The sequence below is a fragment of the Salvelinus fontinalis genome, chromosome 1, assembly GCF_029448725.1.
Source record: "Salvelinus fontinalis isolate EN_2023a chromosome 1, ASM2944872v1, whole genome shotgun sequence".
Lineage (NCBI taxonomy): Eukaryota > Metazoa > Chordata > Actinopteri > Salmoniformes > Salmonidae > Salvelinus > Salvelinus fontinalis.
Window position 1 is genome coordinate 60,802,962 of NC_074665.1, and position 18,285 is coordinate 60,821,246.

Genomic DNA, 18,285 nt, shown 5'->3' on the forward strand with positions numbered 1-18,285 from the left:
ATGATGATAATAATATTGTAATTAACATGAACCATCAAGTATAATAGTTAAACATATTCTTCAGAAAGAGATTCGCTCAATAGATGCTGACAGAGTCACACATTAGATTACTTCCCAAGAAAAGTCGATTTTTTGCTTTGCTTTGAGTCCTCGAACCAAATATATCCCCATATGCATCAGAATCACGCCTTTGTCATGAAAGTTGCTGCTTGTTTATAGCCTAAAGCATTACAGAGTTAAGCAATGTTTTTATAACGCTTATAAAAGGGATATCTTTTTCCCCCTTCAAAATCTTAAGCTTAAAAGGTGTGCTTTTTGCCATTTTCATTAACAATGAAACCCCTCAATTTGAGCTGTGGTTGAAGGTACTGGTTCACTGTACTTCACTGCCACTGTAGTTCACTGACTTATTGCACGTAATGTGCAAATAATGTTTCAAATACAGAGTAGGAGAAACCGCCTGTTTGAGCTACAGAGGTTACGCTGTTCATGTGTCGTAATGTGTTGCAACAAGTGCTCCTTGGGATGCCTGACAACAGCGTGTGTTTTTTCTCTCCCCAGAAGCGGTCAGAGGGATGATGTCATGCCAGACCTAGACCACCAGAGCTGCTGACCAGTAGGGCTAATCACAGACTGGCCCCTAAGCCAGGAGATAAGTAGCCTGGTCCCAGATATGTTTGTGCTGTCTTGTGACAGTGACCATAGGAGATGGCAAGACAGCACAAACTGATCTGGGACCAGGCTAGTAGAAGAGTGACAGGTTGGCGAGACAGATGACCACATGGTCAAACGTAGTTGAAAAAGAGATAAATGGATTCCAGAGGGTCAAGATGAGCATGCATGTTTTGTTTATCTTTATGGCGTAGGTACCAGTCAGTGCCACGTATATGACTTGTATTACAAGGGGAGTTACCTGGTTGTTTGCTAGATTTGCATCAAACTTGAATCAGATTGCAGAGTGATAACATTTCTAGAATGTTCTCTAATATATTGATTAGTCAACATCACATCAGGGCTGTAATCATAAAGTGTCTCAGGGTAGGAGTGCTGATCTAGGATCAGTTGAGCCTTTTAGGTTATAATGAATGTACTGGGGGACCTGGGGCTGTATCAAGTGTCTGAGTAAGAGCGCTGATCTAGGATCAGGTCCCCCCTTGTGGTCTGATTGTATTCCGATCTGGCTGACCACTTCAGGAGGACAGTGCCAGGTTGGCAATCAGGCTACCAGGCTACCGAAAGCAATCAGGCTACCGAAAGCGCATACAGTGGGCGACGTCAGCACCCCTCCTACAAGTCTCCAGAAAACGTGTTTTGGGACCGAGAGGCACTTTTTCATTACAACGTTGGAGGAAATATGTTCCTAGCATGTGAGGAATGTGTTTGCTGGCCTCATACAGTAGTTAGCTACTGCCATCAGTTGTTGTGTTTGTATCATATTTGACCTATTCCACCGTTTGTATAATGCATACTGGCATTTTAATACAGTGCGGGAATAGGGAATCCGGTCACACTGTGGACACGGTAGACACATTTAAATGTAGGTGTGTGTAGATACATGACGGGTTTGGAACTCCCATGATCAGAAATCTATCATCAGAATACTAAAGCTGTATGAACTGTCAAGTCTAGACACGGCCTTAGATCTTCCATATGGCCCCAAATCCTAGATTAGCAATCTTACTGACATGCCGTGTTCAGAGGACAATTATGAGCCACTGTTTGATAACGTGCTTTCCACAGTGCAGGCACACCTATACCTGTTAACCTTCCAATGATCCAGTGTTTGAGCAAGTGAACATGGTTTAAAACCAACCAGACAATATCAGGTTAAGTTCCAACCAATTGTGTAAATTATATGTATGAAGGGTGTGCTGTGTTTATCCTACTTGTTCAATACAGAAAGAGTTCATTATCCAACCGTTTACTGTACTTTATAAGATATTCAAGCCTATCTTGAAGGCCTTATTCTGACAGTCCAAACTGACCAGTAAAAAGGTATGTTTACTTTATGGAATTAGAGAATGCATGTTTCTTTCTACCTACAAAGAGTTGTGACCTGTAAGATTGTTTGGCTCATGGCAGTTTTGAAGACTTGTTGCAACAGGTAAAATATGGGGCATGATTATAATTGTGTGTTTGATCCTTCCAAGGATCAAGTTTTGGCAAGTTGAAAATATTAGGTTGAAGTTCAACCAGCAGGGAAAATTCATGTATGACGGTTGTGCTCTGTAATACAGAATCATGTACTTTGTAATTACTAAAGTACTTTTCAGCAGCGATATGAGATGTGTATCTGCAATGTATCTGCACCAATGAAACTGTATAAGGTTGGTTGACTCATGCCATGAGACAACCAACCTCGCGGGCTGCGGTAGCCTCGTAATTAGAGACGGGTCGGTAACTTCAGGGTTGCCGGTTTCAATCCTGGAGCTGACGGGGGAAATCTCCAAAGAATGAGACGGCAGCCGGAGGGTTCCGAATTTCAACATCCCCTATGCTACTTACCGCCGTTGTGCGTTAGAGCAAGGCACTTTACCCCTAATTGCTCCAGCTGCCCTTAATTATGCTGCTCCCGTGTGTGTTATGTGTCAGGTTGGGTACTGTGACCACAAAACATACATTAGGGTCATGTAAATGGACCAATAAAGGAAGTATTCTAGGATTGCATTGCAGGGGCAGGTAAAGGCTTGTCATGTTCCAACAGGTAGCCTAAAATATGGTGTATTTTTTCCTTCCAAGGATCCGGTTTTGGCATATGAAAATACTAGGTCAAAGTTCAACCAGGCAGGAAACTCCATGTACAGCAATTGTGCTCTACTTGTGCAATATGGAAAATATATTTGATGCTTCCATATACTTTATTGTAGTACTTTTACAGATCTTATTTAATTGCTTTATTTGTAGTGCAGTGCAGTCTAAACTATATAAGGTTGGTTGACTCATTGCAGTATTGAGGTCATGTTTTAACAGGTAAAATATGGTGTGTTATTATGGTGTGTTTGCTTGATCCTGAACACCTGTTGAAATATAAGTAATTTCATTCATAATTACTCTATTATATAAACATGGGTCTAGGCTACAGGATGAGCAATATTGTTATAGAAAATAGTCTATTGAGGATTCTATTGATTCAAATGATTTCATGATAGTTAAAATATTTTATTTGTTTAATATGTATGAGATTAAATTTTATAGTTATTATAATCATGTTTCAAGCAGATTTAGGATCAGGTCACCCCATGTCCATGTAATCTTATTCATTGTGATGTAAAAATTTTAAAACTGATCCTAAACCAGCACTTTTACTCTCATACCTACAGCCCCTGATCCTAGATTAACAATTCTACTCAGAAACTCCTTATGAATACAGGCCCTGACATGTGTAGTGTTCAGAGGACAAATATGGGCCACTCTTTGATGATTACATGTGCCTTCCACTGTGAAACTTTCTATGCTAAAAGGTGTACACCTACGCCTGTTAACCTTCCAAGGATCCAGTGTTTAGTCAAGTGAACATGGTTAAAAACCAACCAGAAAATATCAGGTTAAAATCCAACCAAGAGTGTAAATTCCATGTGCAGTTGAAGTCGGAAGTTTACATACACTTAGGTTTGGAGTCATTAAAACTTGTTTTTCAACCACGCCACAAATTTCTTGTTAACAAACGTTTCTCGGAGTCGTGGCTGAACAAGGACATGGATAATATATATCTAGCTGTTTTTTCTATGCATCGGCAGGATTGAAAGGCGGCCTCGGGTAAACTCAAGGGGGGAGATGTGTGTCTCTTTGTTAACAACAGCTGGTGCGCAATATATAATATTAAGGAAGTCTCAAGGTTCTGATCGCCTGAATTCGAATACCTCATGATAAGCTGTAGACCAGGGGTATTCAACTCTTACAACCTACGAGGGCCAGAGCCTGCTGTTTTTCTGTTCTACCTGTTAATTAAACATTTGGTATCCCAGGTCTAAATCAGTCCCTGATTAGAGCGGAACAATGAAAGAATGCAGGGGTGCGTGCTTAGTCCCCTTCTGTGCTCCATGTTCACCCACGACTGCTTGACCGCTCCAACACCATCATTAAGTTTATAGACGACACGACAGTGCTAGCTCTGATCACCGACGATGATGAGGCAGCCTATAGGGAGGAAGTCAGAGACCTGGCAGTGTGGTACCAGGACAACAACCTCCAAGACAAAGGAGCTGATCGTGGACTACAGGAAACGGAAGGCAGAGCACACGCCCATTCAATAGGGCTGTAGTGGAGCAGGTTGAGAGCTTCAAGTTCCTCGGTGTTCGCATCACTAAGGATCTATCATGGTCCACAAACACCAACACAGTCGTGAAGAGGGCACGACTCAAAAAGTTATAGAGCTAACCATTGAGAGCATATTGACTGGCTGCATCACCGCTTGGTATGGCAACTGCTTGGCATCTGACCACAAGGTGCTACAGAAGGTAGTGCGTACGAGCTCCCTGCCATCCAGGACCTCTATACCAGGCGGTGTCAGATGAAGGCCCTAAAATTGGTCAAATACTCCCAGCCACCCAAGTCATAGACTGTTCTCTCTGCTACCGCACGGAAAGCAGTACCGGAGCAAGTTTAATAATGAACATTTGTAATATGTATATGAGATTATATTAATAGTTATTATATTTATATCCTAGCCTATTACTTGCTGCAATATTATATTAGTAGGCCAAGCCTATACTCATATGTCCAAGTGATGTGTTGGAAGCAAACAGGATAAATCATAATGTTGGATTGTTTCAGTCAACTCCCATCATCCCACATCCTCTCCATGAGCAACAGAATGCAATGTCCCTTTTTGTAATGAGTATGACCCAATTATGGGCCTAAAGGTTACTGCTGGTCACTGACTCTGGAAAGATGACTACGCCTATTAACCAGCAGCTATCCAACCACGTTGACACAAGTTGCGTAATTTTATACATAAGGAGTGTGAAATAATGTGTGACTGTAAAATTATTATTTTATTTTTTTACTTTTTCTGGATGACTTTCAGCATTTCAGTCAGGGGTTGTAAAACGTTAAACATCAGATAATCAGGCAACCAATGAAACTGTCAGGGTAGAGGTGGCGTCAAATGCTCCTCGACCAATTGGAGTCTTTAAAACGACGTCTGAACAAGAAACTCAGCAGCAGGCTTAGCTAGGGAAGCGGAATCATCATCATCACGAGTAGAGCTGCGCAACGTTCGCCCGAAGAAGCTATCTCAGCGTTGTGCACCTTTTGATACAGTGTAACGATTCTCTTTATTCTACGCTGTAAATTATGTATTCGATGCCAGTTGATAGCAATTTGTGTGCATCTTTGATAGTAGCCTATGCTATCCTAGCGTTGCACCAGGAAATCGAGCACGCACTTTAACTTAACGTTAAAGTTGCTCGATTCCTTGGTGGGATGAACGAGGATGCCCGTGTTTGTCATGTTAATTGAATAGCTATCTGTCCTCTTTCTAGCACAGATCTCATCTCAACACGGCGTATTAACTACAGACTCCCACAGCAGAAATGACAGCGACGGAGACGAGAAACCCCAACAAGCAACAAAACAGAGATGCTGTGGTGGCAGAAACGTCTACGAGAGATGATGTTTTTGATGATAGTTATAAAGCAAAAGAGGGCCCTAAACCGCGGATGAGACTGGTGTGGAGAAACGTCATATTAATGGTTTTATTACATGCTGGAGCGCTTTACGGACTGATGCTCGTGCCATCCACCTCGGCCTTAACTCTGGCTTGGAGTAAGTATCGCCATTTACTTAATTTGCCTTTTATTTTTGCCTTTTATCGTCGTTTTACGCCATTGTTAGTAGTTTGACTACGCAGCATAGTTTATCCGGCGTTAAAAAAAAATCAAAAATCCGGTCGACATTAGAAAACAGAATGTGGTGAATCTGGGTGATACGCTTGGTGGCGTTACACCGACATGTTGCTTGCCCTCTGAGAATAGTGTTGAATGTTGGTAAATCTATTTTGAGGAATACCCACTTAATATTTTTTCCATGGAAATAATAAACACATTCATACTATAGGACCTATGAGTTCTCTCGTCATATGTAACGGAATATGTAGCCTAACAGTTAACACCAGGTTTTCACAAACTTGGTCCTGCCCCCCCCAGGTGCACGTTTTGTTTTTTGCCGTAACTCGACGCAGCTGATTCAAATAATCAAAGCTTGATGAGTTGGTTATTTGAATCAGTTGCGTAGTGTTTGGGGAAAAACCAAAACGTGCACAGGGGGCAGGGCCAAGTTTGGGAAACCTGAGCTACACCATTATCACCTGATCATCACACCATGCATGCACCTATCAACTGAAGCGCTCATAGGCAGGCTACTGTGGTGCAGAGGGAGAACTAGATGTTTTGAAATGAGTGGCCTGAGGTAGCCCAAAGGCCGGCAGATGGCGATATTGGGTAGTTTTGGTCTTACCGTCCAAGCGCATTGTATGCGCTGGCAACAAACGTGTGCAACTGCCACCCACAATTCGGGGTGTTCCTGTATGTCGGCTTTCCTGCATCTTTTGGATGGTAAATTGAGACTCAATATCACCATCTGCCGGCCTTTGGGCTAGACTTGAGGCACCTCGGTTCACAATGGTGTAGCTATTTTCTGATAAAGAAACAATCTGTTTGCTTGTTTAGACCGAGACAATGTGTGCAGGTTTTTTTGCGGAAGAAAAGCTGGAATAGGTAGTTGGCCAGATGAAGCATGACCTGGATTATACTGAACGACCCAAACTTTGTTTCCCCTGTTGCATACCCCCCCCCCCCCCCCCCCCCCCTGTCTGTGTGCAGTGCTGAACTGCATATTATTCCACTGGGTGAGACAAAGAACAATTGCCATTCCAATAGACATTCCATTGTGAGAGGCTGCATGGCACCTAAACAGAATATCTTTGCTGCACAGCCCAGAGTTCTCACATCCTAAGCAGCCTTGTCTGGCTACACATTAAGTACTTTTACAACAACAACCATGAGAGTGGAGTAGACATGCATACCGACTCCCACTGCCAGCTCCCAAACAGAAATAACTCACGACAGCAACAAGGCAGGGATGGGATATGATGTCCCCTGTATCTACTGGGAGTCAAATCTGTGCTTGACATGATTCTGTGCACATGTGTGAGTGTGCCAAACATGGGTGTCTGTTTATCTCTTTCTCGTCCTATCCCTCTTGCTCTCCCTCCCGTAGCTGTTGTGTGCTTCTTGCTCAGTGCCCTGGGTATAACTGCGGGGGCCCACCGCCTCTGGAGTCACAAGTCCTACAAGGCCTCCACCCCTCTGCGAGTCTTCCTGGCCCTTGCCAACTCCATGGCCTTCCAGGTAAACAAACAAAATCTCTGAATTCAATCATCTTTATTGACCTCAAGAGGATTGTATTTGTAACCAGCATAGGATACATACCGTGGGTATCACACAGTGCATTTGGAAAGTATTCAGATCCCTTGACTTTCTTCATTTTGTTACAGCTTATTCAAAAAATGTATTACATCATTTTTTTCTCAAACTACACAACCCATAATGACAAAGCAAAAACAGGTTTAGACATTTTTGCAAGTGTATTAAAAACATAAATATTTTCAGACCCTTTACTCAGTACTTTAAGTACCTTTTGGCAGTGACTACAGCCTCCACTCTTCTTGGGTATGACACTACAAGCTTGGCACACCTGTATTTGGGAACTTCTCCCATTCTTCTCTGCAGATTTTGTCAGGTTGGATGGGGATGTCTTAAGATGGTCAATGGAAACAGGATACACCTGAGCTCAATTTCGAGTCTTGTAGCAAAGTGTTTGTGTACTTATGTAAATAAGGTTTATATTCTTTTACAGATTTGCCAAAAATTCTAAACCTGTTTTTGCTTTGTCGTTGTGGGGTATTGTGTGTAGATTGAGGGGGGGAATGTAATTAAGCCATTTTAGAATGAGGCTGCAATGTAACAAGGTGGAAAAGTAAATGTCTGAATACATTCCAAATGCACTGTATCAAGCATCTGAGTAAGAATGCCAATCTAGGATCAGGTTCTCCCTGTCCGCGTAGACTCATTTTATTGTGATCTAAACGGCAAAACTGATCCTAAATCAGCACGTCTACTCTGAAACACTTGATACATACGGCCCCAGATTCCCTCACCATGGGTCTCGTGTACTACTGTATAGAGTACTATAGAGCTGGGACAATAAATACATTTGTCACCAACCATACCGCTCACTTATCACAGGCATTTTTCTGTTATCATTGATTACGGTATGTTGCCTAGCCTATACAAGATGTGAATTTTTGAAATAACTACGTTTGCTAATGTGGGTGGTGACTCAAATCAAATTTATTTATATAGCCCTTCTTGCATCAGCTGATCTCTAAGTGCTGTACAGAAACCCAGCCTAAAATCCCAAGCAGCAAGCAATGCAGGTGTAGAAGCACGGTGGCTAGGAAAAACTCCCTAGAAAGACCGAAACCTAGAGGAACCAGGCTATGAGGGGTAGCCAGTCCTCTTCTGGCTGTGCCGGGTGGAGATTATAACAGAACATGGCCAAGATGTTCAAATGTTCATAAATGACCAGCATGGTCAAATAATAATAATCACAGTAGTTGTCGAGGGTGCAACAAGTCAGCACCTCAGGAGTAAATGTCAGTTGGCTTTTCATAGCAGATCATTAAGAGTATCTCTACCGCTCCTGCTGTCTCTAGAGAGTTGAAAACAGCAGGTCTGGGACAGGTAGCACGTCCGGTGAACAGGTCAGGGTTCCATAGCCGCAGGCAGAACAGTTGCAACTGGAGCACCAGCACGGCCAGGTGGACTGGGGACAGCAAGGAGTCATCATGCCAGGTAGTCCTGAGGAATGGTCCTAGGGCTCAGGTCCTCCGATAGAGAGAATTAGAGCGCATACTTAAATTCACACCGGATAAGACAGGAGAAGTACTCAGATATAACAGACTGACCCTAGCCTCCTGACACATAAACTACTGCAGCATAAATACTGGAGGCTGAGACAGGAGTGGTCTGGAGACACTGTGGCACCATCTGATACCCCCAGACAGGGCCAAACAGGCAGGATATAACCCCACCCACTTTGCCAAAGCACAGCCCCCACACCGCTAGAGGGATACCTTCAACAACCAACTTACCATCCTGAGACCAGGCCAAGTATAGCCCACAAAGATCTCCGCCACGGCACAACCCAATAAGGGCCAAATGTATTTCCCATACGCTTGTCTTCACCTATTTTTGTTGCTATAGGCTACAACAACAATCCCATGTATAAATTAATCAGGGAAAACAATGTGTATTTTGAAGCAGAAAGGGAATCAATCCTGGTCCAGTTCCTATCATTAGCCAGTGTGGTGGTCTGCAGCTGACCCTGGTTACAACCATTACAGTAGTTTGTGTGTATGTGTATATATATATTTTTTTTCTCTCCCCATTTCACCTAGCTGTACTACTGTACATGCTGCTGTTATTAGTGTTGGATAAAGTGCCTCCTGAACAACCACATTTCTATTGTTTCCTCCAGAATGACATTTACGAGTGGGCGAGGGACCACCGGGTTCACCACAAGTACTCCGAGACGGATGCGGACCCCCACAATGCACTGCGGGGCTTCTTCTTCGCTCACATTGGCTGGCTGCTCGTCCGCAAGCACCCTGACGTGATCGAGAAGGGCAAGAAGCTGGAGCTGACGGACCTGAAGGCAGATAAAGTCGTCATGTTCCAGAGAAAGTAAGAAGAGAAGGGTCTCTGCCCTGTCTAGTCCTTCATATCTGATGTCTTCTCCAATATGCCATTTTAGCAGACGCTTTTATCGAAAGTGGTTTATAGAGCATGTATAAGCCACTTGGATGGGTGGCCCCAGCGTAAACCGAAACCATGATCTTGGCGTTGCAAGCCCCATGCTCTACCAATTGAGCCACACAATACTATGTTATCTGTTGGTATATGGTAAAGAGTTTCTTACCTACATACAGTAGCAGTCATTAGTGGGGTGACTTCTTTCCTGGTAGTATTTTTAGGTTGACCCTGGCAGTGCCCTCACTCTGAATCATGCAGTGTTGTACAGGTAACTGCCTCAATAAAGGAAATGCCAACATGAAGTGTCTTAACAGGGGGGGCCAGCACAGTTTCAATGTGCCTTGGCCTAGATTCTACAGGTGTCTGGAATCCTATTGGAGGGATGCAACAATTTGTTTTCCACAAGAAATTTCATAATTTGGTGTGGTGGATAACGCTGTGTCAGGCACCACTCCAGAATCTCCCACAAGTATTCAATTGGGTTGATCTGGTGACTGACACAACCACACCCTTAAAACCCCCTATGCTCAGTTGAGACCCCTCTTTCAAAGTCACAGATATTTTCTAGCCATGGTAGCCAAAATAATGGGCAACTGGGCATTTTTATACATTACCCTGAATCAATAAAAAAAAATGTCTCATGCGCTGAATACAACGGGTGTCGACTTTACTGTGAAGTGTTTGCTTACGAGCCTGTCCCAACGAGGCAGTTGCACAAACCTCCATTGGCAGTAGCATGCACAGAGTGCCACAAAGGGGCAATTTTAGTCATTGTACACTTGAAAGAGCTCTGTATAAAATCCTATCCACCATATAAACCAACGGTTAGAGAACTAATGGCACATCACGTTTTGGACTGCATGTGACTGGTGATCAGATGACATTGAGTTTTGCATTTCCTCTCTACCATCAGCTATGCCACTGGACATAAGACATTGATCTTATCACTGCAATAATCAAGCAACCAAATCCGGTGTGTTCCACATCATTGTACGTATGTTCCACGGGACCAGCACAAGTGACTTGACAATATTGAGATTTCATTTGAATTGATTTTCTATACGTGACGATCTAAAGTAAACCAAACTGAGTGCGCCACATGTATAGAACAACAAGTCCCGCACACTGTTTAAGCTCCCAATTCACCGCTTTATTGACAACGTTTCCATCTGAAATGGATCTTCGTCAGGTCAAACACTGAGTGCTCACATCCAAAAATATCCACATTTCACCTCACATGACGCATGGTGGGTGCAAAAAACATTTACATATCACTAATAATTAAATAACAATGAGATGGGTGCATGGAATTGTTCCAGAACATAATATATATTTACATAATTACCAAATGGGTAACCTGGAAGCCAAGACGAATCAAAGTATAGTAACATTCAGGTACGAAATGGTCTGATATCAAGCTCTTGAGACATGGAATCCAAAACAATTATATTCTCAATAATAGATTATCAGTATCTCCGCCCCTCCTAGGAGTCTTAACATGTTCGATGCCAATGTATCTCAGAGCTAATGTTGTGACAAGCATCCATGAAATGTGCAGCCACAGGGTTTCTCTGGTCAAGGGTCCTGATATTACTCCTGTGTTCTGCTATCCTTGTTTTCAGAGCTTGTTTTGTTTTTCCAACATAGCATGGACCACAAATACATTTGATCAGGTAAATCACATTTTGTGGAACATGTGATAATGCCCTTGCCTGTAATGGGGTGATTGGACATTACATTTGTTCGTGAAGTTACACTGGGTGCATCCGCCACATCTATAGTTACCTTCCGGCACATTGTCTAGAAAGGTACTGCTTGGCACTGGTGGAAGATCAGACCTCACCAACATTTGGCTGCTGTTAGGGGTGCGTCTGAAGACTACCCACGGGGGTTCTTTTAAATGTCTTTTCCAGTTGTGGATCAGTGCTCAAGATGTACCTGTTTTTTTTTTTTTTATAATGATGTGGTCAATGTTTACCAAGTGGGGGGTACTGAAGGAAGCGTTGGTCAGGATGGCGGCGAGGTTTGGGCGTGAGGCTGTCATCGTGGGTTATATTTTTTTAACATTCCCTTGCGTCATGCAGCCATTCCTCTGGGTAACCCCGCTGTCTGAAACTCTTATCCAGATGGTTGGTTTGTTTGACAGTCACTAGTGTGCTCTCCATATTTGTGTTTTTCAGGGTCAGTTATTGCTGCGTGCAGTTGTAATCGCACCGCTTGCATCTTCTCACGTATTCAACCCAGTTGCTCAGCTATTTCCTGGATAATAAGAGCCATCAGATCAAATAAGCATTTGTTTGTAATTTGGCACCACTGGTCACAGATTCTCATTCTCTGCTGATTGGGTGCGTTCTGGATTCTAAGGCTTTGTGGGATCAATTTCTTACGCAAATAGTTGCTCAGTGACAGCGTGGAGATGCATATGTGTCTCTCTGTCATAGGTGTTTCAGTCTCTTGTAGTGATTCTGTTTCAACATGATTGTCAAACAGTCTCTTGTCATAATACGGGCATTGTCTTCAGTTGTGAATTCAAATGTCTTATGGAGGTTAACATCCTCTTCAATTGGATTTGCCATCTCTGGTCGACACCCAAATGGCGGTGCGTAATGGAGTCTTGCTGTATGAAAAGAAAGTATCGTCTATAGAAAACTTTGGTCATACTCACATCCTTAAACATAGGTGCTGGGCTAATAAAGAATACTAGTATAGAACAAGAAAGCCCGCACACCGTTAACACTCCCAATTCACTGCTTTATTGACAATGTTTCCATCTGAAACGGATCTTTGTCAGGTCAAACACACCTGTTCACGTCCCAAAAATATCCACATTTCTCCTCATGCATGCTCCACACATGTATCATTTGTAAAAAAGCATCTAATCAACAATGGCATTTTAATTAATTCTTCCAATTATTGACTATTTCACAACTGCCAGCAGTTTGGCACCAAAGCATTTACAACGTAGACATAGTAAAATAAATGGGAGGGTGCAGGTTTGAATCCCTGAGCTGACAAGGTGAACAAAATCTGTGTGCCCACACTATCACACTGTTATATTAACAGTATTGCACTTTTCATGTAGCTTACTTTTAGCCAGCTAATAGCCTTACCAATCAAGCAGCATTATGGACTAAATGTTAAAATCCGGTTGCTTCAGGATTATTTTGCTGTGACAATAATAGATCAAATTAAGATCCTACATCTATAGGTTGTGGTGTCCGTGACGACGCTGGCTGACTGATCTATTGATAAGAGCTGCCATCTCTGCCAGGGCCTCGATTGAGCCATACCCACACAAAGTACAGTGACTGGCTTGCCATTTATCAGCAGGCAGTGGGTACTCGCGTACGTAGTCCCAAACTAGTAGCACCACAGAAATGGGTCATTTTTAACTTTTTGGTGGAAGACTAAATCAACTGAATAGAATTCTTCAGAACATGTACTTGTTTTGGTACTGAACTAGGTGTGACCTTCCATGGTTTAGTAACTCTGTTTATGAATCTAGGTGCTTGGTGGTGTTCACTTCCCCAGCTTTAGTAACTTAAATTTAATTTTGATTCAACATAACAGAATGGTTCCAGTTCTACTTACAAACTCTTGAGTAACACAGCTACTTTTGTTTGACGCATATATATTCCAGTACTAATCTCACCCACCCACCCCAAAAATGAATGGTGGAGCTCTAGATTTTCTTTGTATTTGACACACACCAAACCAATGTCTCCGCATCTCTTCCCTCTGTCCCCTCTAGGTACTACAAGCTCTCTGTGGTTCTGCTGTGTTTCCTGGTGCCCATGTGGGTGCCTTGGTACCTGTGGGGTGAGTCCCTGTGGGTGGGCTACTTCATCCCGGTCCTCATGCGGTACACCCTGGTGCTGAACTCTACCTGGCTGGTCAACTCTGCAGCTCACATGTGGGGCAACCGACCCTACGACCATAACATCAACCCCAGTGAGAACCGTTTCGTGGCCTTCAGTGCCATCGGTAAGGATCTGACTTAAAAAATATATATATTTAAGGTGGGGGGGGGGGGGATTTGTCTGGAGCACTACTATTGGCCAGAGCCTTGCACTCTATAGGAAAAGGCTGTTTGCTGTTTTGGACAAAGCCAATATGCCATTTTGTGTCTAACCACCATCACACTTGTACTGTAGCCTTGCTGATGCAGCCTGGCATGGTGTAGTGTAGGCGGAACTCGCTAATCCAGTGGCCTGTGTTTACTTTGTGCAAGAGATCCTGCTGTTTGTGTGAAATCAGAGCTTCGGTCCGACTGATTGCATGTTCTACTATAAACTCTCGTCTGTATAGCTGCCTGTTTGTCAGCTGTGAAAATATCATGTTTTAGTTGAATAGCTTAAAACGAGTGGAACTTGTAATTTTTACATTTTAGTCCTTTAGCAGACTTATCTAGAGTGCCTTATGGTAGTGAGTGCATACAGTTGTGCTTCTTTCATACTTATTTTTTTACCATGGAGCGATGTTATTGTCTCAGCCTACAGTGTGTATATCTCGCAACATGTAACGTGTTGGTTTCATGAGTTGAAATGTTTGATGCACACAGTTTATTTCTCTCAATTTTGTGCACAAATTAGTTTACACCCCTGTTAGTGAGCGCTTCTCCTTTACCAAGATAATCCATCCACCTGACAGGTGTGGCATGTCAAGAAGCTGATTAAACAGCATGATCATTACACAGGCGCACCTAGTGCTGGAGACAATAAAAGGCCACTCTAAAATGTGAAGTTTTGTCACACAACCTGTCTCAAGTTGTCTAGGGCATGCAATATGCATTCTGACTGTAGGAAGGTCCACCAGAGCTGTTGCCAGAGAATTTAATTTATTTTCTCTACCATAAGCCGCCTCCAACATTTTAGAGCACTTGGCAGTATGTCCAACAGGCCTCACAACTGCAGACCACGTGTATGGTGTCATGTGGGAGAGCAGTTTGCTGATGTCAACGTTGTGAACAGAGTGCCCCATGGTGGGGGTATGGGCAGGCATAAGCTACGGACAAACTAACACAATTGTATTTTATCGATGGCAATTTGAATCCAGCGATGCCATGACGAGATCCTGAGGCCCAATTATAAAAATGTTTTAAAACATTTAAGCTATCTGTGACCAACAGTTGCCTATCTGTATTCCCAATCATGTGTAATCCATAGATTAGGGTCTAATTAATTATTTTTTCAATTGACTGATTTCCTTATGAACTTTAACTGAGTAAAAAAAATCTTTGAAATGGTTGCGTTTTTATATTTTTGTTCAATCTATAAACGAATATGGCTCAGGGACTTGCAACACTTGACTAAGGTAGTTTGTGCAGGTTTGAGTGCTCTGGTTCAAGTTGGAGACCATAATTAACTTTGTTGAATCGTGTATTTGAATGCTTGACTGGAACAAAATGTTGCACGCAGCAGCCCTCCAGGACTCAAGTTAGCCATCCATATTGTAGCACTTTTCAGACTCAGTGCTTTAGTTTACATATCAATTATGGTGATTGTTTTGAATCCTTTTTTTTTTTTTTTGTAACTTTCATAGATGCACACCTATAGTATTACCAGGTGCATGGAGTAAAGGGGATTCCATCTCTTATTTTTTTTTCTTCTCAATCTAGACTTTGCTGTCCCCACGTCACCTGTGACTGGCTATTGGTTTATGGTTTTAACCTGACTTTCCTGTCCCCTTGTATCCTTCCTGCCAGGCGAGGGCTTCCACAACTACCACCACACCTTCCCCTTTGACTATGCCACCAGTGAGTTCGGCATTAAGATGAACATCACCACTGCCTTCATAGACCTCATGTGCTTTCTGGGCCTGGCCAAGGACTGCAAGAGGGTGTCCCACGACCTCGTTTCGGCCCGCGCCCAGCGAACAGGTGACGGCAGCCACAAGACTGGCTGAGTAATGTTGTCTCAAACCGTTACGGACTTGATGCGACCGATGCCAGATACGATAAAACAGGCTAAACCAATGAAAGAAAGAATGTAGCTGTAGTAAATTGCAGTATTGATGGAGTTAGTAGTGCTGCAGTTAGTAGTGATCAAACCATGGTCCATTGATGTCTGCTTCTGTGTTATGAGTTAAAAACCTATACTTGAGTTCCTCAGACTAATATTGGCTTTAAAATTGGTCCTAGACCTTTCAGTAAAGTTTCTATTTTTTATTATTATTTTTTTCCAATGAATGATGTGTGAGGTGACTAAGGAAAGTGATCTAATGGCCTGGCTAAGCTAGGTATGTTAGCACAGAAATTTAAAGAGTAAGTCACTATTGGTGGAAACCTGAAGTGTGGCGGAGATGGACGCTGTAATGCGTGACACTATTACACCAACCAAACTACCTGCCTGTGCCATCTGCACCAACAATGAAGATGGTAGGACGTTAACCTCTAATTTATTCATGCGCTATTATTAATTAACCATCTGGCACTTTTGAAATTGTGAAAAAAGTTTGAGGTTTCTTCACATTTTAGGCTAAGTAGGTGAAATTTGTTTTGATAATGTGTCGATTTCAATTCGGATCCAAATCTTTCTATCAGTCACGCTTTGTTGACATTCATTCCCTAAGTGTGAAGTAGTTAAAATTCTTTAAAATCCTGGGGGGAAGTCCACCTTTTGTCAAAAGTTTACATTTACGTTTAAGATGAAATGTAAGTTTTATATTTAACATGATTTGCTGTTATTAAGCCACCCTACTTCAGTCTTATTTTACTATAAGCTGCTGTGTTGAAACAGCCCTACTTACTTCTAAGTCAACATACTGTTGAGCTGTCATTTATATACCAGACCATATTCCATATAGGCTGGTGTAGAAGTGCAGTTATGCGGCAGCGTTACATATTATTGCACCAGTTGACTCCTCCTGTCCAAGTTGCTCTTAACAGGAGATTAGTTCCTCTTGTAGAAGAGGATGAAGGAAGGTATCAGATCTCAAATTGCACATATTCCCTGTATAGTGCATTATTTTTGACCAGGGCCCATTGTGGGCTCTGGTCAAAGGTAGTGCACTGTATGGAATCAGGTGCCATTTGGGACGTACATAAGGTCTCTTCATTTGTGTATAACACGATTTATACCTCTGGATATTTTGTGGGGGCGACGGTGCCTGTGACTACAGTCGGCTGGTCGAACAGAAGCCTGGTTGGTTGGGTTTTTTCCATCCTGCTTCAGAAACACTTCTGCACTGAAACATAGTTAAAACGCAAACTCTGATCAGTCTTTATTATACAAAATAATAGTTTGTATTTTTTACTCTTACTGCAGCTGAAGTTAAAAGTAAGGGATTTCGGTCTCCAATAGGTCAAGGTGAAAGAGGCTTTGAGAGCATTTGCATACGTGTCGTCTCGGTATCTTGAATTACATTTAGTCGACTCTTGCCCAAGATGCCTTATGGAAGTAATGTTATGTACTTTGCGCGCTTAGTAGACGTGGACATGTCTAGAAAAAGATGGATGTGACAGGGGAGGGAAAGGACAGCCAGGGGTTTAGTTAATTTGGTTGTACATCAATTGTAAGTTAACACTCTAGGAGTGAGGGGGGAAACTATAGGAATTCTACTTCTGAGTACTGAGGGGGAAAAAATGGCATTTTGAATATTTGCTTTGGAGCTGTGGCTGAGTTATTTAATTAATTTCTTAATAGATATATCGGAGAGAAAGTAATGGAAATAACTTATTTAACTCAAGTAAAAGGAAAGACCATGTGCTTTGCATCCTTGGGATATTCTGTACAGTATCAGATTCTGAGGGATTAAGAACACATTTTTGCATAATAGTTAAACAAATGTGGTGTTTGGCTCTGAAGAAACAAGATTCCAGATTAGTTATGTAATTTGTCACACTTCGGTCTACCTTTCTCAGTGCAATTATTTTGTGCAGTGTTAACTTCTTGAAGTCTGAATGCCTTAAAAAAAACTGCAGCATTTTTTCTAAGAATGTTCTACCCACTGTATGTACCGTAAATAAACCAAATTTTCTACATGTTGAAAAGCATGTCCTGCTGTCTGTTTGTTGTAATTCTGTAATCTCTCCACTTCTAATTGAATAAAAGACAAGTCATTGTCTTACCATTTACTTGTCCTTTTCACTTTTGCATCAATGTCTACAATTTTCTGCAAAGTGACTGGGGTGTATTCATGGAAGCACACCATAAATGTTTTGCAATAGGAAACAACTTTTTTTTTTTTCTCATTTGGACAAGTTCAGGTTAGTTCCTCCCTGTTTGGTTCCAAGTGAATACACCCTTGGTGATGTTATTGAGGTGGTCAGCTGTGTAAGCATAATTTATTCTCACCATTAATATTAAATCATTTTAGGGAAACACATTGCAGCTATCATAGAAAGTCATTCTCTGACAGGCCTTGTCCCCAGGCTATTCTCTGGCCTAGGCTCACAACCTCCCTTCCCGTACTGCTCACTGAATCATCATATGGTGGTTGTGTCATGGTATTTTAGAATTTAAACTTTACA

The 18,285-nt window shown here is 42.3% G+C and overlaps 1 protein-coding gene across 2 annotated transcripts; it reads left to right on the plus strand.

The window, feature by feature from the left end:
* Nucleotides 1-5,148: 5,148 nt before the first annotated feature.
* LOC129859093 (acyl-CoA desaturase-like) lies at nucleotides 5,149-17,889 on the plus strand. Of its 2 annotated transcripts, none has more exons than XM_055928467.1 (6): nucleotides 5,149-5,263; nucleotides 5,484-5,766; nucleotides 7,219-7,349; nucleotides 9,541-9,746; nucleotides 13,567-13,799; nucleotides 15,520-17,889. In XM_055928467.1, exons 2-6 carry the CDS (start codon nucleotides 5,535-5,537, stop codon nucleotides 15,717-15,719), a joined length of 1,002 nt encoding a protein of 333 aa, XP_055784442.1. In that variant the 5' UTR covers nucleotides 5,149-5,263; nucleotides 5,484-5,534; the 3' UTR covers nucleotides 15,720-17,889. The 2 variants fall into 2 exon arrangements, with proteins under 2 accessions (XP_055784442.1, XP_055784450.1); XM_055928475.1 differs by having other exon boundaries at nucleotides 5,489-5,766.
* The last annotated feature ends 396 nt before the right edge of the window (nucleotides 17,890-18,285 follow it).

Coding starts and splice junctions, on each gene's coding strand:
- LOC129859093 (XM_055928467.1), top strand. CDS start 5,535: ATGACAGCGACGGAGACGAGAAACCCCAACAAGCAACAAAACAGAGAT. Junction 7,350..9,540: donor CCAACTCCATGGCCTTCCAG/GTAAACAAACAA, acceptor TGTTTCCTCCAG/AATGACATTTACGAGTGGGC. Junction 9,747..13,566: donor GTCGTCATGTTCCAGAGAAA/GTAAGAAGAGAA, acceptor TGTCCCCTCTAG/GTACTACAAGCTCTCTGTGG.